The sequence below is a fragment of the Chiloscyllium plagiosum genome, unplaced genomic scaffold (assembly GCF_037043375.1).
Source record: "Chiloscyllium plagiosum isolate Xiang-an unplaced genomic scaffold, Cpla_swu_hap1 HiC_scaffold_8, whole genome shotgun sequence".
In the NCBI taxonomy this organism is placed as follows: domain Eukaryota; kingdom Metazoa; phylum Chordata; class Chondrichthyes; order Orectolobiformes; family Hemiscylliidae; genus Chiloscyllium; species Chiloscyllium plagiosum.
The window spans coordinates 85,855,872-85,879,460 of NW_028270146.1; the positions used below are offsets into that span (position 1 = coordinate 85,855,872).

The 23,589-nt window shown below is 40.8% G+C and overlaps 1 protein-coding gene across 6 annotated transcripts in view; it reads left to right on the forward strand.

Annotated features, from left to right (window-relative positions):
* The window catches only part of actn1 (actinin, alpha 1), a 221,127-nt gene that overhangs the window by 194,067 nt on the left and 3,471 nt on the right, over positions 1-23,589 (forward strand). For 2 of the 6 annotated variants that reach the window (XM_087990066.1, XM_087990065.1), the window contains exons 15-20: positions 8,596-8,778; positions 11,614-11,748; positions 12,855-13,034; positions 14,486-14,632; positions 19,940-20,020; positions 20,385-20,450. In XM_087990066.1, coding sequence (XP_087846192.1) covers positions 8,596-8,778; positions 11,614-11,748; positions 12,855-13,034; positions 14,486-14,632; positions 19,940-20,020; positions 20,385-20,450 — 792 coding nt within the window. The remainder of the gene's footprint in view (positions 1-8,595; positions 8,779-11,613; positions 11,749-12,854; positions 13,035-14,485; positions 14,633-19,939; positions 20,021-20,384; positions 20,451-23,589) is intronic. The other 4 variants (XM_087990063.1, XM_087990064.1, XM_087990062.1 and 1 more) reach the window with 2 other exon arrangements.

Genomic DNA, 23,589 nt, shown 5'->3' on the forward strand with positions numbered 1-23,589 from the left:
CCCTCAACTCCAATTTCCTGCCTGTTTTCCATAACCCTTCTTCCCCTTACTAATTGAAGATATATTTCCTCCTTTAAACTTACTGAATACCCTGACATCCGCTGCACACCATGGTAGTGAGTTCCACAGATTCTCAACCCTTTGAGAGAAGTGATTCCTCCTAATCTTGAAATCAAATTTATCACCCTTAATCTAAAACTGCAGCCTGTCATTGTAGATGGCCCCACAGGAGGACACATCCACTTGACATCTACTTTGTCAGTTCCCTTCGGCGTCTTCTATCAATTAGATCGCCTCTCATTCTTGTAAACTCTGGAGAGTACAGTCCTAAACTGTTCAATCTCTCCTGCATAAAACAAACTCCTCATCCCTGGAATCAATCTCGTGAACCTCTTCTGAACTAACTTCAATGCAACTGTATTCCTCTTCAATAGGAAGAATTTTCTGTGCCAGAGGTATGTTCTAATGTGTTTCAACAGCTCGATTTTAAAATATCAACAAGTTATGTGTGGAACATGCACATTTTTGCCTGAAATCCCTCTAGCCACTATCTTCTTAAGAAATGACTGGCACACCTTGAGTTTATACAGTACATTTTGCATCTCCCAGGGCATCACTATTATGTCGTAGGCAGCTGATCGATGCAAAGCATGATCCCACAAGAGATGACTTAGATAAATAACCACTGGTTACACTGGTGTCGCCAGAAGGAGGAATATTGTCCAGGACACTAGGCCAATACTTCCCTTTAGAGACTGTTCTTGAATCTTCCGTGCACCCAAACAAAGCACCAATCAGAAAGGTACAATCTTCCACATTACAGCATTCCCTCGAGCAAGGTTATATATTCCAGGACAGGACTCTCTGGTAATGAACAAGAATGTTGTCAACTGAGCTAAATTACACTATTTATTCTGTGTTTTTTAATCTAGTTAAATTATTTAATATCTTTGTTGAAATAGAATTTTATGTGAATTAATCCAGTTTATCAGTTTGGCTTTTGGAGTGTATAACATTTTGTTGAATGCTATGTTGAGCATGACAATGTCTGTACAGTAGTGATGTGTACAGTTAACACAGCTGTTCTAGTGTGTGTTTTTACCTTTTACCTTTATGTTCATTGCCCATAATTTTGTGAAATGATTTGGAAAGTCTCAGCCAAAAACCATCTGTCTTTGTTGTTGTAGAGTAAGCATGTAGGTCGTGTTTGTTTGGCTATGTTACAAACCTGTGACCTCTACCACCAAGATGCACAAGGGAGCGCCACCACCTTGAAGTTCCCCATCAAGGTCCATACCATGCTGACTTGGGCATGTTTCACAGCTCATTCACCCTGACTGGATCAGAATCCTGGATTTCCCTCTCTGTGCAGTGGAAGAACAATTACCTCATGGAATGCAATAGCTCTCCACCATTGACTTGAGAACAACAAGGGGTGGATAGTAAATGCTGCCCTTTCCACTGACACCCACATCCTCAAGATTAAACTTTTTTTAAAGACGCATGTGTAATTCACTTGTGCCATATCGGTGTTGCAGATCCCTCATTTTCCAGAGTGGTTTGATCCAATTGTTGGAAGTCTGAAACCACTTTGCAGGGCAGTTCAGAGTTGGTGAGGGACTGAAGTCACATATAGGCCAAACTGGGTAAGGGTTTGCCGCCTTATATTTGGGGCGGCACAGTGGCTAGCACTGCTGCCTCACAACGCCAGGGACTTGAGTTCGATTCCAGCCTCAGTCAACTGTCTGTATGGAGTTTGCACATTCTCCCCATGTCTGTGTGCATGTGTGTGTGTGTTCCGGTTTCCTCCTACAATCCAACAATGTGCATGTAGGTGAATTGGCTGTGCTAAATTATCCATAGTCCTAGGTACATTAGTCAGGGTAAATGTAGGGGAATCAGTCTGGATGGGTTACTCTTTGGAGGGTCGGTGTGGACTTGTTGGGCCGAAGGGCATGTTTCCAAACTGTAGGGAATCTAATCTAATCATTCAAGAGCATTGATAAACCAACTGGGTTTCAACCATGTATACTTTTACCGTTGCCATCTTTTTATTTCCAGATTTTTTTTACTATTAACTGATCTCAAAGTTGCAACCTGCAATGGCAGGATTTGAAAGCCTGTCAATAGTTTGTCCAGGACTCTGGATAATTAGTCCAACATCATTTCCACATGAAGTACAGTGGCAACATAGCTAACAATAGGTTTTCCCTATTGAAGAGGAGGAATGAAATTTGTATGAAACCGCAGTTGGTGTTATAACCTTAAGTATTTCTCAAGGGAAAGAATATGAATGATAACAGTTGGTTAAAAAAAATTACTATATTTGGACACGTCTGTGGAATTGTTCTCTACAATTAGTAAACTTTGACCTTTTTAACCTGCCAAGTCTGGGGAAAAAATGTTGCTGAGAACTGTACTGCATATTTATGTCACACCAAAAGCTTATGATGGATGAGTTTCTTATTTTACAAGTAAAATACCAGCTTAGTTCAATTAGTCTAGTTACAGATTTTATAATTGCCAGACTCCCGCAAATTCTCAGCCAGGAATAGTATTGTTCACCGTGGACCATGTCCGTGGAGATCCACAAAGTCCCAGGTTCAATTCCTAAGCTAGTTGACCTCATCCAGACTATCTGGACCTGGGAATGGAAAAATTAGCGAGAGTTTCTGGTCTGAACCACATTCCAGTGAATAGGTACTGAGTGAGGACTGCACCCAGTCCCTGTCACCTCACTGCCCACACCGTCAGTTGAAGAATGGCCATTTGATTAGTCTAAGAAAACAGGTACCCTTTTTATATGCGTAATCAATTACTCTACACTGAAGAAAGGGATCATCAGGGTATGTGTGGGACTGGCAGAGACCATTCACAAGGAATGCAGCCAGACAGAGAGAGAATCAGATACTGAGTATTTTCAGGGAATTCTGCAGTTTCTGTGAAGTCATAGTGTTGGCTATCCCCGAAGTGTTGGTGAACCATTGCGCTTGCCTGGAAACTATCCATCTGCTCACCTGGTGACTACGCCATGGTATCCTGAATGATATGGGAGTTTTTGGAGAGATTAGTAGCTGTGGACTTTTCTTTGAATGTCCAGATAATGTTTTATTTTAATATTTAAGAATTTTATAAACCTACTGTCCCCAATTCATTTATTTTTGAGAGCAGCATATCCAATTTTAGCTCTTTAACCTAGTGTTCAGAATATCTCTTGAATGTCTGACAACATTTCACATATTTGCATTCCAATCCCCACAAATCCATACATGTTAGGGAAGCAGTTTGCATTTTACTTCAACACTGAGTGTTTATTATCCCGCTGGGCTGTTGGTAATGCATCCCCTTTTGAAGTAAAGGCTGAGATTCAGTATTAGTTGAGAATTTGAGCATATACTTTAGGTTGACTCTCAACTGCAGTGGTAATGGGGTGCTGCGTTGCTAGAGAAAGAGTCTTCCAGTTAAGACATACTAACCATGACCTTGTCTTTCTGCTCTGTTTCAACTAAGTGTTAAATTGCATTCTATCCCTATTACTTCAAAGCCAGCTTTTGCTCCAAAAAGTAGTTGTAATTTCTTTCACGAAAGCATGTTGTGTCATATGTTTGTATGTTCTTGTGTGAAGAGGGGTGCACACATTTAGCATTGAGGTATTTTCTCGCATTCCTGAAAAGGACTAGCAGTCCGATGTGCTGACACTAACTCTGCTGTGAGCACACCCAGTTATTACCCCAAAATTTCTCAAGTCAGTTGAAATATAGACAAATGGGTAAATGTTTGGAGAAAGTGCTGTGAGCACTTGTGGATGCACTGGAGAGTGTTTTTTGGCAGTTATATTGTAGCATTTTTAAGTGTCAACTCATGGTAGAACAATTTGTTTCTTTTCTCTCCCTCTCTCTCTTTTGTCACCCCCACACCCCTTTTCCCCCACCTCTTCGACTGTTCCTATACATCCAACTGCATGCTCAAAAGTCCTGCTTTTTTGCTTTCCCTTCTCTGTTTTTTCACTACCAACGTTGCTCGAGCTGTCATTGTATTGCCAGGAGCTCTTAACATCAGGTAATCCTGATTTCTCTCCAGTCTCTAGCCTACAATCTCCATGTTTTTATAACTCAAGTTGGGTATCAAACAATCACCACCTCCTGATTTGTCTCCCATTCCCTTCCCTTCCATCGTGGGTTGTTACCTGACCTTTGAGTCTTGACTCATCAGTTAATTTCTCCATTGTTGATTTTAAATAAACTCCGATGTGATCAACATTCCCTCTAAGCTGCGCAGCCTCTCAACATGCACACACACAGACACTGATTGGCTGGTGTGTTCACTTCCAGTTCTGGGAGCCAATGTCACGTGTAATCTGCACAGAAGCAGAAAACAATTACAGGGGATGTAGGATATGATCTAATTTCATTAGGTTTTCCGTGTTATGGAGCAGACCAGACCCCCTCAACGTGTTTTAAGAAGGTAGTCATGACCCTAACTTTTTCTTCTTTTAAAGGCAAATGTAATATGCTGTGTTTGAGATGCAATTCGATGGGGCAAACCACCGGACATAAGCAAAACCCCATTTATTCAACGATCTAGTTAAAATGCAGCAAAACAAAACAAGAACTTAAAATAACAACTCTGTTGGAAAGCTTAACAGAATAATAGATGCAGTAACAATTAGTAAATAACCATCCTAATATAGTAACATCCCATAAACACACCCCTTGGGGAAAGAAGGCAAATTCAGAAATCCGATCTTCTCACCTGCAAGGTCCGCAATAGGAAGAGAAGTCTCAGCTTCTAGTTGTAACTGATAGAGGGAAAAGATACCTTCTACTACTTCAAAACTCCAGCTTCTGCTGAATCTAAAAATTAAAAAAAATCTTGAAATCCTGGTCTGTGACAGCTGGCCACACTCATTCAGGCTGCTTCTATTGTTCTAAGTTTTTTTTAATTAAAAAAAGCCCAAGGCCTCACAAGCTGTTTACTGGCACATCTGTCTTAAAACCTCTATTTATTTTAGAAAAGAACAAAATTACTTCTAAAGCCATAGCATCACCATGCTGTCCAACATTAACATCTCCAGGCTGTATATCTTTAAAACTTCAGATATTCACCCTGACCTCAATGACATAATATATGATCTAATTTCATTGGTAGAAAGCCAGAAGTATCTCCTATACCTGGATCTGAGCTCTCTCTCTTCCCCTCTCCCTTATTGTTTACCCATTTGGAATGCACTCAGTAAGATGCCCTGTTGATTTCTATTTAAAAGCTTTGGCTAAAGCTCTAGTGTTCTCTCTATCTTTATTAGCAGGATTGATTTTAATTCCCCATTCAGAATTTAATGTCAGTTTGAGATGGACAATTTAAATTTGAATAAAATCTGTAATTAGTGCCTTTATTTAAAATATTAACTACCCTACGGGTGAATTCCGATTTCAAATAATGTCTTATTGACTAATATCTGTTATTAGTCAATAACATGCTGCAACAATCTATTCTTACTGGGTATTGTTACACAGTCTTCAGTAGTTCTCTGGTACCATTGCTACACTGTTGCTTAGGTTACACATAAGTAATGAGAGCATACAGGCTCATCAGACATGGTGGAGCTGGGCTGTATAGGAAGGTAAGACTATATTGTGTTCACCTGGCCATCTAACATAGACATGTTTCACCAAGCATCACTTCATAGTGATGAGGAGTAGGAGTCCTGCTAGTTTATTCATCAGCATTCTGGCCCATGATACAGATATAAATTGATGCTTTTGTAGTTACCATGGCTAATCTTCTTTAATTATAATTTATTATTTTTAAACTTTTCTAACTAGAGTTGCTAGGTATTCAAATGTGATGAGTTTATCATAACTGCATTGGTTGATTCAGTTACCCCCTTTACTGTACTCTTTAATATTTTCATGTCTGTGTTGAGTTAGCCTTGGAGAGGTGCCGCGGTAGCATAGTCAGTTCAAGTATCCAGTCTGGGTAAGATGACATTTTACATTGTTTCAAATTTGATGGATGATGTAGAAGGTTTTAATTTTGTTACTAGCTGAAGGCAAGAATTTGCCAAGTTCTGGTCCCTGAATACTCCAAATAAATGTGTGTTTACTGAGGGCTACCAAATGTGCTGCATGGTTTGAGGTTCCTGTCTGATATTGACATCTGTATAGACAGTGATGAAGGTTATCAAAAATTAGAAAGGGTTCTTGATCAACTGGACCAAGGAGTGGCAGGTGGAATTCAATTTAGTAAATGTGGTGTGTTGCATCTTGGGAAGAACAGCAAGAGCAGGACTTGCACAGTTAATGGTAGGGCCCTGGGGAGTGTTGTAGAAAAGAGAGACCTAGGGGTTCAGGCACGTAGTTCACTGAAAGTTGCATCACAGATAGACAGGGGAATAAAGAAGGTGTTTAGCACGTTTGCCTTCGTTGCTCTGACCAATGTGTTTAGGAATTGGGACATCATGCTGCAATTGGTGAGACCACTTTTGGAGTACTGTGTACAGCTCTGCTTGCCCTGCTATAGGAGGGATATTATTAAATTGAAGAGGGTGCAGAAAAGATTTACCAAGGTGTTGCAGGGGCTGGAGGATTTGAATTTTAAGGAGAGACTGGAAAAGATTTTTTTCACTGCAGCATAGGAGGTTGACGGGTGACCATGTCTAAGTTTATAAAATCATAAAGAGTATTGATAAGTGAATAGCAAAGGTCTTTTCACTAGGGCTGGAGAGTTCAAAACTAGAGAGCATAATTTTAAGGCGAGAGGAGAAAGATTTAAAAGGGACCTGAGGGGCAGGTTTTTTGCACACAGGGCGATTCCTATGTGGAATGAACTGCCAGAGGAAGTAGTGGATGCTGGTACAGTTACAACATTTAAAGGACATTTAGACAAGGACATGAATAGGAAAGGTTCAGAAGGAAATGGGCCAAATGCAGGCAAGTGGGACTAGTTTAGTTTGAGAAACTTGGTCAGCATTGACGAATTGGACCAAAGGGTTTGTTTCCATGCTGTGTGACTCTGTGGAGTCCAAAATATGTAAGCAAATATAATGTCAGAGGTGGCGAAGTGATAAGTTTCCATTGATTCCTGTTCAGATCAAGTCCCTGGGAAAACAGGTGATTCCTTTCCTAAAGCCATTTTATGATAATTAATCTATTGTTATGACCAGATGAACAGGGATATTGCCAATTCAGTTTGTACTTTGTCTGTCTACAGTGAAGAACTAAGCCAGATAGGTAATTTTGACTGAAGCAACATGAGGGTTAGTTGTGCCAAACCCCAGAGTAAAACATTAAAAAAGTTAAAGATGTACAAGTATGTCTGTCTTCTCACTAGCAAGCACATACTCAAATCCCAAATTGAATTGAATTAAATTTATTGTCACATGTACTGAGGCACAGTGAAAAGCTTTGTCTTGCGAGCAATACAGGCAGATCAGAGTTAAGTAGCGTGGATAAGTAAATATTAATGCATGAGGAAAAGTACAGCCTTATAGAATATTCATATAACCTTAAGAATATGTAAGGTTAAACTCAGCCAAGTTAAGAATGCACACTTACTAAGAGAAAGGAAAATTTATGAATTATATCCACAGTCACTGTTTCACCAGCTGAAGTAGTTGGTTTGAAGTTGTGTCTGAGAGTAAAACTTGGAAGTGTCAGAACTGGTCCAAATTGATCTCGCATATCTGAAAATAGAACTCCAGTTCACGTTAAACCCACTGGTTCTGTACTGGTTATCCCACTTATTGTTGTCAAACTCCAATGGCTTTCCCTCCGAGCTTTGTCTGCTGTAGAGTGATAGATAGATGGGGCTGCACGGTGGCACAGTGGTTAGCACTGCTGCCTCACAGCGCCAGAGACCTGGGTTCAATTCCCGCCTCAGGTGACTGTCTGTGTGGAGTTTGCACGTTCTCCCCGTGTCTGCGTGGGTTTCCTCCGGGTGCTCCGGTTTCCTCCCACAGTCCAAAGATGTGCAGGTCAGGTGAATTGGGCATGCTAAATTGCCCGTAGTGTTAGGTAAGGGGTAAATGTAGGGGCATGGGTGGGTTGCGCTTCGGGTCGGTGTGGACTTGTTGGGCCAAAGGGCCTGTTTCCACACTGTAATTTAATCTAATCTAAATATGCTTTTCTGTCTCAAAGACCGGGTTTAGAGATTATAAATAGTATTACTTTGTAGTTTCTGTCAAAATCCAAATTAAAACGTCCACCAAAAGATTACATCACAACTCTGAGTTGGTTGTGTACTCCAAAAGCTGATGTCTGGCCCAACTTTCTCTCGCTCGTGAAAGCTGAGGTGGTTAATATTTAATGTTCAACAAATTAATCCCTAAATGATCCATCCTCTACCCTGATGAGACAGTCAGGAGCTGTTCTCACCCCCAGGTGTGCCATTGTCTTTGTTGGGGTCTCTGGAATGTGGTTACACAAATGCATTTGAGCACTTGTTTTGAGTCAGTGTCTTTGTTTCAGTGCAATGTCCTTTTTAGAAGGCTAATATGTCACACTGAGATTCCAAACGAATTCCACATAGCGCATTTTCATGATATTCCGGACTCTATGTGACTAATGTTTTGTTCCTCACCTGTACTCTGTCCTATAGGGATTGATAACTGCTCACGAGCAATTTAAAGCCACCCTGCCCGAGGCAGACCGCGAGCGGCAGGCTATCCTAGGCATTCACAACGAGGTATCCAAGATAGTCCAAACCTACCACGTCAACATGGCCGGTACCAATCCTTACACAACAATCGCCCCACAAGACATTAACAACAAATGGGAAAAGGTGAGGACAATTCCTAAATGTTTTGGTTGTACTGTGGGGGGGGGGGGGGGGTGGGAGAACAAAAAGGGCAGCTGCGTTTTGTTTTAAAAAACCATCAGTGAGATGTCACTCACTATCTAAGTTCATTTTGCACCAATACGTGACTTAAGTGTTGCTGTCTTGTACTCATCAAGACAGTTCATAAGAATATGAATTGAAGGGAAAATTAATATTGATACTGAGAAGAGAATGCATATTAATTGGCAAGTGGTTTCTAGTTTAGCTGTAACCATGGATAATGCACCAGTGATTATGGGTTAACAGTTAAGTTCTAGGCTTTGTTTAAACTTAAACCAAGTATGTTGACCCTAATAGGTTAAGAAATTGCCCTGAAAAATGAGTCAGTGAGTGACTGTCACTTAAATTGTTGAGTTGACAATATTTTTTGGCTGTCAATAACAGACAAGGTACTGGCCCAACTATACTTGTAAACTCACAACACAGTGTCAAACATTATTTTAGATTCTGCAACTGTACAATATTTAAAGATAAAACTGAGTGTGCAAAAAAATTACTCTGACAACCAATGAAGGCTTACAGTGTGACACATTTGTGTGTACTGGAAGCTACACACACTGGACCCTGTTCTTTGCAGACCAAGAACATGCACACACCCTGCACCTGTTAACTCAACAAAATAAGTGGCAGCCATTTACTGGCTCATTTCTCAAGGCAGTCCCTTTGCCTGTCAGCCAACCTGCCTGGTTTAGAATTTAAACAAAGCCTGGCAGTTAACTGTTAATCATCACTAACTGGAGCATTCTCCATGGCAAAGCCTGTACCACTGAGTCCATGTGCCAAAGAACAATGAGCATTCTTCTGTCATAGAGCATAAATCTTTTCCCCTTAAAATGAGAATTGCCCTGAAGATTGCAAGATGAAAAGCTTCAACAAACTCTCTTCATTCAGCGATAACCAAGTTCGAACAATCAAACATGTACTTGAATAACTGACTAGTTTTCACAGCCACATTTGAGTATCCAGTGTCTCACCCAATCATAATTTGAGCACATAATGGAGCTGCTTTTGTTGGCCTTAACTATTGATCCTGTTGCATAATTTGATTTGTCGCCATGTGTGTCCAGCTTTATTCCAAATTATGCTTTGATACAAATCCCAAATCGTCATTCAAGACATCTTGGCTTTTCGTCTCTCCTACCTGTGGGTGAAATAATTCTTAACAGAAAATGGTTATAATACATCATATATGGAATAAAAGACACTGTGTGTATCCCAGTGTGGTTTTCATTTGAATTTTGGCTCTATGTCAAACTTTTCTTTTTGGAATTTAATCTCTGAGGAAACAAAATGTTGGTGAGATTGTTTCCAGCTGAGTGTGCATTCCTTTGTTCTTTTGTAATCTTCTAAAGGGAGCTGATTGCTGCATTGCATGTCTCCAAATGAAACAGCCAGTAGCCAAGACCCTAACACGCTGTACTAAAGTTTCCAGTCTGTATTCCACCTCCGATTAACTTGTCACTATTTATTTGAATGGGATTTAAGTTGCTGGTAAGGACATCATCTTGGACAAAACAGACTGCTTGATTGCCGCCCACCACCATCTTACCCCACCTCCCCCCACCCAATCCAATATCTTCAACATCCGCTCCCTCCATAAATGATCCACAGGAAACACTGCGAGAATACTGCCTCACAGTGCCAGGGAAACTGGGTTCCTTTCCAGCCTTGGGCGACTGTCTGTGTCTGACTATCTTCCGGGTGCTCTGGTTTCCTCCCACAGTCCAAAGATGTGCAGGTTAGGTGAATTGGCCATGCTAAACTGCCCATATGTGTTCAGGGTTGTACAGGCTAGAGGCATTAATCAGGGGAAATTTAGACTAATAGAGTAGGGGAATGGTTCTGGGTGAGGTACTCTTCAGAAGGTCAGTGTGGGCATGTTGGGCCAAATGGATTCTATGAACTCACTAAGGCTCCTTCTTCGACAATACCTTTTCAAATCCACAACCTCTAGATGGGGATGAACAGCAGATACATGTTCAGTGGCTTTCCCATCACTGAAATTTCCCCCATTATTAACATCCTGAGAGTTACTGTTGACCAAAAATGAACTGGGCTAGCCATGAAAATACTAGCTTTGGGGGAAGTTAGGAATTCTGTGGTAAGGAACTCGCTTCCTGTCTCCCCAGTGGCTGTCCACCAATTTCAAGTTACAAGTCAGGTGTGTGATTGAATACGGCCCATTTACCTGAGTCACTGCAGTCCCAACAACACTTGATATCATCATGGACAGTGCAGCCCACTTGATTAGCAGCATATGCACTATTTTCAACATCAAGTCTCTTCTTCACACATACATAGTGGCAGCGGTGTGCACCATCTACAAGATGCCCTGTAACAACTCCTCAAGGCACCTTTCAAACTTGCAGCCTCTATTGCCAGAAGGACAAGGGCAGCAGATGCAAGCAAACACCAGCACCTTCAAGGTCCCTTCCAAGTCACTGAGCCAAATTCTTCTGAATATCACTGTGGGTTTACCAATCCATCAGTGGTTCAAGAAGGCAGCTCACTACCTCCCTTCTCCAGGGCAATTTGGGAAGGACAATAAAAATGTTTGCCAAGCCAGTAACACCCACCTCCCTCAATGAATAATAATTTTTAAAAATTATTCTGAGCTGGATTCAACGTGAAAGAATAGTGTTGTACCACCAGGTATCCCAGCCAGTGTAAAATACCTGTAGATATAAAGGGAGAAAGTTACTCCTGTTTGGGCTTTTGTCCCTTTTAAAGGAATAGATGCAGTGTTGAGTGATTTATATGATAATACCTTGTTTTCAGGTTCGACACTTGGTGCCTCAGAGGGACCATGCTCTGATGGAGGAAAATGCTCGTCAGCAATCCAATGAGAGACTGCGGAAACAATTTGCAACACAAGCCAATGTTATTGGTCCTTGGATTCAGACTAAGATGGAGGTAATATCTCAACGACATTACAGAGCTGGTTGCAAGACTGCATAATTGGTGAGGGTGCTGTTACAGGCACTGAGTTAGCTGTTTTATCGGTGATGGTGCTGTTACAGGCTATATTACAGGCTGTGTTAGCTATATTATCAGTGGTGCTGTTACAGGCACTGTTAGCTGTATTCTTGGTGAGGGTGCTGTTACAAGCACTCCGTTAACTATATTATCTGCAACAGTGCTGTTACAGGCACTGTGTTAGCTGTATTCTTGGTGTCGTTGCTGTTACAGGCACTGTGTTAGCTGTGTTATCAGTGACTATGCAGTTACAGGAACTGCATTAACTATATTATTGGTGACTGTGCTGTTACAGGCACTGACTTAGCTGTATTATCAGTGATAGTGCTGTTACAGACACAGCGTTAGGCACTGTGACAGCAATTTGAAAGAAAGCAAGGGAATTGAATTTATATGAAATCTTTCACAACCTCAGAACTTGGCAAAGTGTTTGACTGCCAGTATTGTACGTTCTCACTTTGAAATCTAGCCACTGGTGTAATGTAGGGAAAGCAGCAGCAAGCACCCACACTGTGAGGTTCCAGAAAAAGTAATGAGTTAATGTCTAGATGGTCTGTTTTTGTGGTGTGGGTTTTAGAGAGTGGCATTGACCCGGATACTGAACAAAACATCACTGCTCTTAGTCAATAGAGCAGTTCAATGTTTTACATGCACTAACAAGGGGAGATTGGCTCTTGGTTTGATATCTCATATAAAAGATGCTCATTCCTACAATGCAGGAATCCCTCATTACTGCAGTGAAGTGTCAGGTTAGATTATTTATTATTTGGCAGACTCAAAAGTCTGTGGTGTGGTTTTGATCAGAGCTAAATGTTGCTTTGTCTATCATGGAGTTTTACATACTCCTAAAACTTGGCTATTCAATTGATCAGGTTACGTAACAAATGCACCTACATTTATTGAAGACATTGTATGATTGAGAAAAGTATTCTTACTATTCAAGCATTTTCAAGTTTGGTGTGGTTCTATCTGTTGTACAGCTGGTATCCACAAAAGGCAGCAGAGATATTCATCCCATCGCCTCTGTCCATTCACTTTTCTAGGAGATTGGTCGCATCTCCATTGAGATGCATGGCACATTGGAGGATCAGCTGAACCACCTCCGACAGTATGAGAAAAGCATTGTCAACTACAAACCAAAGATCGATCAGCTTGAAGGAGATCATCAGCTCATCCAAGAGGCACTAATCTTTGACAACAAGCACACCAACTACACAATGGAGGTAAACAGCTCTTCTCCTCCCAGTGCTTTTCTGGTTTGCACTTGTCTATACATCCTGTTTAATGCAGATGCATGTAGTTTGCACTTAAAAGGTCAATTGCCGAAGTCATCTTGCAGTGTTGCTGCAGCTGCTCCTGCTGCTTTAATGATGGCATTGTTTAAAGCTGTTTAACATTTCTGTGTCTCAACTGGTCTGCTGTCTCCGTGATCTTGTTTTCATTCTTGGCCTTTCTTTCTCATTCCTGTACGCTTTTACCTTGATTCAGTTCATAGATATGAATTGTGTGTCTCAGAATCACAACCTGAAACCCGTCAATCTCCAAATGAGGATGGTTTCCAGACTGGAACGTAGATACAGTGAGCTATTCCTCACTCTCAAAATACAGCATTTTGTAAACACCAACACATGAGGACCAGTAATCATTTAATTACAGCATTTTTAGTGTAAGTAAAGTGCCTAACAACTGTAGAATTTATGGAACTGTAACCATTCATAATGCAGCACCTTCACAGCACAGAGACTTGTGATTAATCTGACGATACCATATTTGTTTTAGAGTGTCCTGTGTCTTTTTAAATGGGTCTTTATTTAATAAATTTTTGTGCTTTCTCCTTCAAACCTTCAAGCCTTTTTTCAGTAAAAGTTGTCAGGCATATTGTAAAATGATTCACCAATATTTCTTTGAGATGAGCAGCATAACTTTAATTTTGGGCCCCCCAGACAGTCCTGAAAACCATGGCTGAATTGTGTTTTTCTTTAAACAAAGCTTGAATATTAATAGGTATTTTCCTGAGAAGTGACTATAATATTTTCCCTAGTGTATTTTAAATGCATGACCAGTGGTGAGTTTGGAAAATGAGCTGTGGTCATTTTCTCATCCTAGTCTTCCTCACTAAGTTTTGTACAACAGTGACGGTCTAATTATGACCATTTTTGCAGGTTTAGGAGTAATAATTTTCCTTTCATCTGCTTTGATTAGTGCAATATTGTTTGCTCCACTGTTAAGGGAAGTTGTGCCAACTTTTGAAGTGTTATTAACTCTTGAAATGAAATTTGCAATCATGTCAATATAATCATTGAACAGTTTACTTTCGAACAGATTTCGTCATCTGATTTCCAAAACAAGCAAAGTTGGTCTTGCAGCTGTTAAAAATCCATTTTTTTTTCTAGCTTTCAGTTCACCTCCAGGCGTGAGGAACTTCCTTGCTCTCTCTGTCACTGTGTTAGCATGTGGGAAAAGCTGATGATAGAGCATTAGTGGCACCTGAACCAGACTGCTTTCTCAAGCTTGCTCCTTTCTCAAGCTTATTTTTAATCTTGTCAGGTACAGATCTGCTCAGGGTCACTATGAGAATAGCCATTAGAAAGAACAAATTGAAGTGCCTGTGAAGCCAAGGAGAATGCATTAGACAAGTGCGCTTAATTCATTGACTTCCTTCCCTTTGTTCCAGCATATCAGAGTGGGCTGGGAACAGCTGCTCACCACCATTGCCAGGACAATCAATGAAATTGAGAACCAAGTCCTCACCAGAGATGCAAAGGGCATCAGTCAGGAGCAGATGAATGAGTTCAGGGCCTCCTTTAACCACTTCGACAGGGTAAGCTGACGGGTTTGACTTGCCGGTGATGTGTGAGTTTTGCAGTGAGATTTATTCAGTTTTCTTGGCTGTGTTGAAGTATTTTCTTTCAGGAAATGGGGGATGCGATTCAAAATAGAATGTTTGCCACAAAATGTTAACCATATCCCCAATGAAGCCACCAACTGCACCTGAACTTCAAGTTGTCAAACTCCGAAACAAAGGAAACTGTGCAGTGCTCAAGTTTAATAATAGATAAAGTAACTAGTAAAAGTTTAAAACTAAAGCGTGCTGAGGCCTGAGATGTATTTTCCCATCCTTCTTTAGCGTGCTGAGGCCGGAGATGTATTTTCCCATCCTTCTTTAGCGTGCTGAGGCCGGAGATGTATTTTCCCATCCTTCTTTAGCGTGCTGAGGCCGGAGATGTATTTTCCCATCCTTCTTTAGCGTGCTGAGGCCGGAGATGTATTTTCCCATCCTCCCTTCTAGCCTACTTCCGTATGCACCAATTGTTGCACCTCCAATGATCATTTTCCATGTGAGAGTCTGGACAGCAGCATTGGCAAATTATTTGACTATGGAATGTGGATCATCCCTTACCATGAATGTGATGCATAATTTTACAGATGGCCGCCAACAAATTTGCCCTGAGCTGGGGAGGCAGGGAGCTGTAAAGTAACCCAGGTAGCTCCCCTGTATGCCCCTGACCTGTGCCACTCAATCTTATCACCATGACTTCAATCCCCTCTCTTTCCGCCCCCCCCCCCCCCATAGTCCCCAGGCTTTCCCTGCCCTCATTGTTGTGGATGCTGTACTTCTAACCAAATAATGCATGACCAACTGTTGAACTGTCTATGTGGCTGCCATGACTGCTGAGCCATTACTCCCCAACATTTTAGATGGTGAGATAGGAAACTATAACATCTGATGGAGTATGTCTGGGAATGTTCAGTAGGGACTCCCCCATTCCTGCAGGTTCCCATTTTAGAAAAGTAACCATTTGCCTACAAGTATTGCAAACATCAGTTTTCAACCTTGTTCTGCTTATTTTCGTACAGAAACTAAAGGTAATAGTCGCAGATGAATGCCATAATCTTCAGCGCTCAAACTGTTTGTTCGTTCCTTCGCTTGTCCCTTCTCATCGATCTTAATAGAATTTACTTTCCATTTCAACACACCCTCTTGTTCCCATGCTACACTACTGACCTGGGCCTGCTGAGATTTTTCAATGAGGCATCAATTCATGCTCCAGGAGCAACACCTCATTTTCTGCTTAGACATTTGACAGCCTCTAGGACTCAATATTGTATTCTACAACTTCAAAACCTGACTTCATGATGTCTGTCCTCCATTTTTCTTAAATTCTCCACTCCACCCCACGACCTTGTATTGTTTGTGTCCTTTGTGTCTCATTTAGTTTGCTCTCAGAGAACCCATTTGCTTCTTTCACAACTTTAAATTTATACTTGTTTCACATTTTTGTTTCACATTTTTATTTCTCTTTTTATCCCCAATTAATAACCCCTTTGTCTTTCACACTAGGCTTCCACACCATCTGTTGCCCTCCACCTCTGTCAAAAGTGTGAAAAACACCACTCTCCAATCTCTCTCAGTTGTGGAGAAAAGTCTCACTTGATTTGAAATATTAACTCTGTTTCTCTCACCACGGCTGCTGACAGACCTGTCGAGTTTCTCCAGCACTTTGTCTTTGTTTCAGAATTCTGCCATCTGCAATATTTTGCTTCTATTACTTGCTACTCTGTGTTGACTCAGTGAGTAAATAACAGGCCCCATGAACCGGGCAGGTCAGCGACTTGACTCCTTGTTGTCATGGTATTAAAGGACATCAACAGCGGAGAAATTTTCAACAGTTGCCAGCTGAAGAAGAGAGAAGCATTGGCCAAAGCGTGGTCCCTAATTATTGTTGAGTCGGTGGAAAACTGCACGTTGACTCTTCATGGAGTCAGGGCCGAACACCGCTCCAGACTCCTTCCTCTCACCTACTCCCTCTCCCCTCCCCCCACCCCCCCCACCGTTTTCTTCTCCTCCCCCATACCTTCTGCCTCATATTCCTCCATTGAATGGCCTGTCAACACTGTGTTCAAGCTCGCACATGAATGAAGAATGACAATTCCAGTGAGATACAAGCAGATTGGTGGCATCCATGGCATCAGGAAGATGGGACAAAGAAAGTAAACAATGTGGGGGAGGAGGGGGTATATGTGAGTGGATTGGTAATAAATTACTTTTTCAAACTCTGCTTCATCCTGTGTGCAGACACATCAGTCAAATATCTATGACTCATGCTCAGTATTTGACATTCATACTTCCAATTTTGAAAATTCTTTTTAACCAACGTCTCTGAGTCTGTGGCAGATGGGACTTGAACCCTGATGGTTAGACTTTTCTTTAATGTCCAAAAGTGCTCTTACACACAACTGAAATAATTTTGTCCCCCATCACCCATGGTATCTTTTCATTTGTTAACCTCCTCAACAAATCATCCATATTTTCCAATTGATTAATTTCCATACAAAGCCTATTAAGGGCAATGCAGTATTTTTGGGGGAGGCAATGTCCTAGTGGTATTACCGCTGGAGTGTTAACCCAGAGACCCAGATAATGTTCTGGAGAGCCGGGTTTGAATCCCACCATGGTAAATGGTGAAATTTGAATTCAGTTAAAAACAATCTGGAGTTAAATTTCTAATGGTGACCAGGAATCTGTTATCAATTGAGAAAAGCCCATCTGGTTCATTAATGCCCTTTAGGGAAGGAAACTGCCATCCTTACCTGGTCTGGCCTACATGCGACTCCAGATCCACAGCAATATGGTTGACTCTTAACTGCTCTCTGGGCAATTAGGGATGGGCAATAAATGCTGGCCTTGCTGGAGACAGACTCCACTAATGAATAAAGAAGGAAACCAAAGGTTTAGGGGAGGTAGGTAAAGAGCTAGGGGCTAACTCAAAATGGAGTTGGAAGGGGCTGATTGATTGGACTTTATCAGATTTTGAATTGTTGCAGGGTGCCATCTTGTCCATTAGAAATGTGTGATTTAATAATTGATAGTATCTGGGGTGAAGATAACAAAGCTGGCAAGTCCCAACGTATGCATTTTGTGAAGACGCAAAACTGTCTTCAACTGCCCAGAGACCTTAAAACGTGGAGGCGCAGTCTCAGGAGAAGGGGCTGAGCATTATGAACTGCAATGAGGAGAAATTACTTCAATCACAGTGTACTGCAGATAGGAATCTTCTGCCCCAATGATGAGCACGTCTAAGGCTGAGGTAGGCAGAGAGTTTTGACGTCTCAAGGAATGGAGAGATAGGAGAAGTGGACAGGAAAGTGGAACTTCAAAGAATTGAATTTCTCTTCTGGTTAGATTAAGAACAAAAGTTGAAGGTAGTTCAATGCTATTTTTTTGTGGTTATACCTTTGCTGCACTGATCCCTCAGCATCAGACCCTTTGCACAGTCAGTATTAAGTTCCTATTTGATTTTCAACTTGTCCAGTGTCCCAATGGTATCTGAACACTTGCTGCATCATGGATCATAAGCTAAAACCCTCATTGTGCAGTTCAGCAGTGCACTGCATTGCTGCATTCACAGAGTCCCCTCGTCTTAATTTGGTGCTCTGGGGAATTGCAGGTTAGGATTATTGATCAATGTTACTCCTGACCGATATCAGGGAGAATCTGTGCTGGTGGTGTATGGACTGAAGCGTAAATAAGGAAATGTATATTATTTTCTAAAATAAAATCAATTCCACAACAGTTATGTAATTCTTCTCCTTGTCAAACTTGGATAATACATTTTACACTGCACAGTTGTTTCTTAGAAGTGCTCTTAACTCTGATATTACATAACAACTGCTTACCCTGTGAGAGATATTTGTATTTGCTTCATATATTACTGGGAGTAGTATGATTTGGTATCTATGTGGTATGTTTGATTTCTTGAATATTGTGATGCAATTGTCACAGTGCCAGTAAGGCCTGTTTAAATACTGCAAATTATGAGGGAAAGTAGAATGGCTGTTAGACAACAGAGTAAATAATGATGTATTTTTGATGTTGATTGAACATTGGGTTTTGAGAAGTTAATTATGGTATACTTTGTAACTCTGACTGCACTTGCCTCTCTGTCACTGCACTGCTGTCACTGCATATCCTTACCCCTGAGCACTGTCACTGCATTAAAGGATGCATCCACTCTCTGATGTGCAGCTTTGTTAAATTCTGTTGTAAAATTGTATTGATACCTTGTTTGTTTTATGATACCTATGAATACTAGAGCAAACTTTCTATCTCATCTCACGGATTTGGCAGGATAAATTTTGACAGGAACAAGTTTTAACAAATACTTCCAAGAGGGAAATGGGATGACAATCAAATTACAGTTTTGAGTTCAGTTTTTGATGTAATGTCCAGAGAATGCTAGTTTTCTGTATCAGACTGCCAGCATGCAGAAACAAGATGTTGTGTAGTGTGAGGGTATCCAAGATGTCTTTACAGCTCTTTGAAGTTTTCAGTTTTATTTCTCTGCCTTTTCTTTCAAAAGAAAATTAATGCCTTAATCTTCCCAAATACCAATAAGTAAATGGGATAATGGGCCTTACCTTCAGCAGCAGTGAATGAGCCAGGAGGGAAGAAAGGTTAGACCTGGTTGGTTAAGTGTGTCACCTTCTCCATCCCGCCCCCGCCCTTACCCCACCTCCCCACCCCCCAACTGCTGCCTTCTGCCCTTTCCTCACCAGCACCACCCCTCAGCCCGAGCAGCAGCTTCTGTGGTCACTGCAGGAAGCAAACCCAATGACCAGAGTAACTCTTAAACCTGCTCCCTCGCCATTGGCTCATTCAATGTAGGACATAGAATGCCAAAGTCTGGAGAAAACACAGTGAAAATCTTGCCTTTGAATTTTCCCGGGAAATCAACAGTTAGTTATTGGCATATGTTGGTTCCTTTCTAACTGTTAACTGGAAAGCATTAACCTCTTGGTGAGTTCATCACCATTTGACCTCTTGTGAGTAGCTGGGGATGAATCGTTAGTTTTGATCCCTGTCAAGACAGCAGAGATGAGCTTTCTAGTAATCTGGAAAAGAAGCCTTATCGTTTGGGACCATGAAGTTTGAACCGTTGTGATATCTAATTTTGTGCACTTTGTTTTCCTCTTTCCACTTGCATGATCTCCTTCCTTGACCCCCATTTTTCCCTTTGCATGTATGCCTTCCACCTATTCACTTTTTCTCCCTCCATCCTTTCCCTCACCCAACAACTGCTGTCTCCATCACCATGCATGGCGTACCTCGTGGCATTGCCTAACCCAGGACCATTCTGGCACCCTCGGAGCAGAGGAGTTCAAAGCCTGCCTCATCAGCTTGGGGTACGATATTGGAAATGACGCACAGGTATTAACTGTTAGTGTATAATGTGAAGTACTCTAAACTGGTACATTGAATTAACTAAATGTTTTTTTTTTCTCTTTGTCTTTATGTCTTGACCTATTGTCTCTGTTTGTGGTGGTTCTCTTGTAATTCATCTTCCTCTTCAACTAATTTTTTCCTGCCCATGATGTTTGAACCGCACTATCTGCTATTCACCTGTTTTTAATCTCTCCTGTGTTTCTTCTTCCACCTTGATACATTGTTGAAACGTTTCTTTCATTTGCTTGTCTTGCACTTTGCTGTCTCATTCTCCTTTTTTTGTCGTGATTACCTTCCGCTCTGCTTTTATTTTTGTCCTGTTGGTGTCTCCTTCCTCCTCTCTCTGTAGAAGAGGACTGGAATGATGGACAGTGATGATTTCAAAGCTTGCCTTATCTCCATGGGTTACAATCTGGTATGGTGACTTCCCATTCCTTCTACTATTTTCAATGTATTAAAGCCTGGTTCTGAAGCAGGGCGATGAATGTAAGAGATCCATGTTAAGTGGTCTTTGTTGCAGAACAGCACATGTACGGTTTAGTGACTTGCTTCATCCAGATACTGAGTTTTGTTTTATTTCGGTCACCTTTAAGACTATTGACACGTTGAACTAAAGCTGCAGTGCCTCACAGAAGTTTTGCTGAACCACTGTGTAGATAAACATCTCCGTCTTTGGACTTGCCAGTTCGGAACCACTGCTTATGAATTTCTGCAATCTTTAAAGTCATAGCAGAATGGAAGTCTATGATATGATGAGATGCACCACTCTGAAATTATTAAAGATTACACATACAAGCTGAAAGATGGCAATTTTCTTTTGGCTTGCTCCATGTAATTTGCAAAAATATAAAGTTACAGTCATACAGCATGGAAACAGATCTTTCGGTCTAACCAAATTATAATCCCAATCTAAACTAGTCCCACCTCCCTGCACTTGGCCCATATCTCTCCAAACATTTCTTATTCAAATGTCTTTTAAACATTGTAATCGTACCCACATCTACTACTTCCTCTGGAAGTTCATTCTGCACATGAGCCACCCCATTTTTTAAACAAAATAAATTGCCTCTCATGTCTTTATTTAGTCTTTCTCCTCTCATCTTAAAAATATGCCCCCTAGTGTTGAAATCCCCCACCCTAGGGAAAAGATACCTGCCATTTACCTTATCTATAGCCCTCATGATTTTATAAATCTCCTATAAGGTCATCCCTCAACTTCCTACACTCCAGTGAAAAAGTCCCAGCTTATCCAGCCTCTCCCTATAATTCAAACCTTCCATTCCCGCCAACATCCTGATAACTCCCTTCTGAACCTTCTCCAGCTTAGTATCCTTCTTATAACAGGAAAACCAGAGTTGCCCACGTACTTCAGAAAATGCTTCACCAACTTCCTGAACAACCTCAAGAAATTGTCCCAACTCCTATAATTGAGTCTGAGCAATGAAGGCAAGTATGCTAAATGCTTTCTTGACCATTCTATCTATATGTAATGCAAACTTCAAAGAATTATGTACTTGACCCACTAGGTCTCTCTGTTCCATAACATGACACAAGCCCCAATAATGCACATTTAGAATTCTCTTCACTCAAAGAATTGTGGATTCTTAGACAATGGGAACTGTCAAGATTATGACAGAATCATGTAAGATTATTAAGGAATATGGACCAAAGGCACAAAAGTGGAATTCAGGAGGACCAGTCATTACCTAAATGAAAGTTGGAGTGGGCCTGTAAGGTTGAATGACCCATTGTGTTCCTTCTGCATTGTGTAAATATAGAGCAACTTGGTGGGGGGGGGGAAACTGCAGTTTTTGGATGAAGCAAAGGGCACAAGATTATACAGTCAGTCAAGTTTAAATGTTCACTACAGTTTGTATGTTTTTAAGTTTGGAAAAAAATGTTCACCTCACTAACTGGAGATTTGAAAAAATAAGGTGGAATAAATGATAAAAAGACCATCAGAATTTCAAATAGAGGATAATGAGTACATATTGACATGATTCCTATTAAGTTTTAAAGAGGTGGTGACCTAATTGTCCCACAATTTAAGATGATTGGCAGCAAGTTTGCATTTAAATAAATTATTGGAGTTTTTGTGATCTGTACTGCCTGAAGGGTCCTGGGAGCAGAGTTAATTGTATCTTTCAAAAGGGAATTAGATAAACATTTGGAAGTGAGAAATAACAAAAACTAAGGACAGATCAAGGGAGTTGAGACTAAATGGATTGGTCTAACAAATAACCAGTACAGGTACAGAGGGCTGAGGTACTGCTTACTATGCTATATTATGCTATAAAGTATGTTGAACAGGGAACATATGTAAAACTAGATTTACATCATCAGAAATTTGATGTTTTATTGACTTTTGGGGCTGGATTGGATTTTAAAGTTTGACTCCAGAGATGAAAGAGCAATGTATCAATTGAGTGCCCCACAGATGGGATTCCCTTTCGCAGTGGTTTTAGTAAACAGACAGCCATGAATTCTCACTAATGGATTTCTGTCTTAAATCATTTTGAAATCATTCAATTTTTATGTGAATTGTAGATAGTTTTGCGATGGAGACTCCTGTCACAATACCTTGTTCGATAGGCACGCAGAATGGGTGTAAAGTCCTGTTCCCATGATTTGCTGTACTCCTGATATTCCCAAGAATCTTGCACATTAAATTCTTGTCATGCTTATGATGAGCTGTCAAACAGAATGCTACGCTCTTTAAATAATAGGGAAATTTGATGATTGAAGCCGAATTCCTATTCAGCATTTATGATCCTCCAACAACATACTTGTAATATTGCAACTGGCAATGTTTGTGGATGATGTAGGGAAGAGCAGAATAAGGGAACCAGACTACTCATCACCATATTTGTGCTGACAGGAATGCTTTCACAATATTCCAATGATAATAAAGAGTATCCTGTTACGGTGAAACTTATTGATGATGAGCAGTAGATAATACCTGGGCCGATAGCAAACACTCTGGAGCTCAGCACTCTTCTTGTAAACTGGGAGAGAGAATTTGGGGAAATGGGAGTGGACATCAGTTGCCAAAATTTGGGATGTAGGATATAGGTTAATTGGGGGGTCAATTCATGACTGTATATAATATGGGCTTATTGAATAAGTTGATTACATCCATGTTATTTTAACAGAAAGGGGTATGGTGTAGCTCAATGACGAATTGGCCTTTACCTCACAGATTTGCTGTTTTTTTAAAAAATATATAATTATTCTGAAAGGATCTGCCCAAAGTTTCCCCTCCCTTTTATTTTATTTCTCACACGTTTTGGAGATGACATTTTCAGTCCCCACACAATGATAATGAATAAATTATGTCAGGAGATCTCTCAGAACCACCTGAAGAAGGCCTTTTAGTTAATAATCTTGTGCTTTCACCCAACAGGTAAGAAATGTTAATGCTTTGCCATATAAATGTCTTACTTCCTTCCAATATCATGCTGAGATGTAACAAGCCAAATTTAAGCAAATTTAGATAAAAATCTAAGCAAATGGGTACCTTTGAGCCACTAATAATGCTAGTAATGCAGACAACC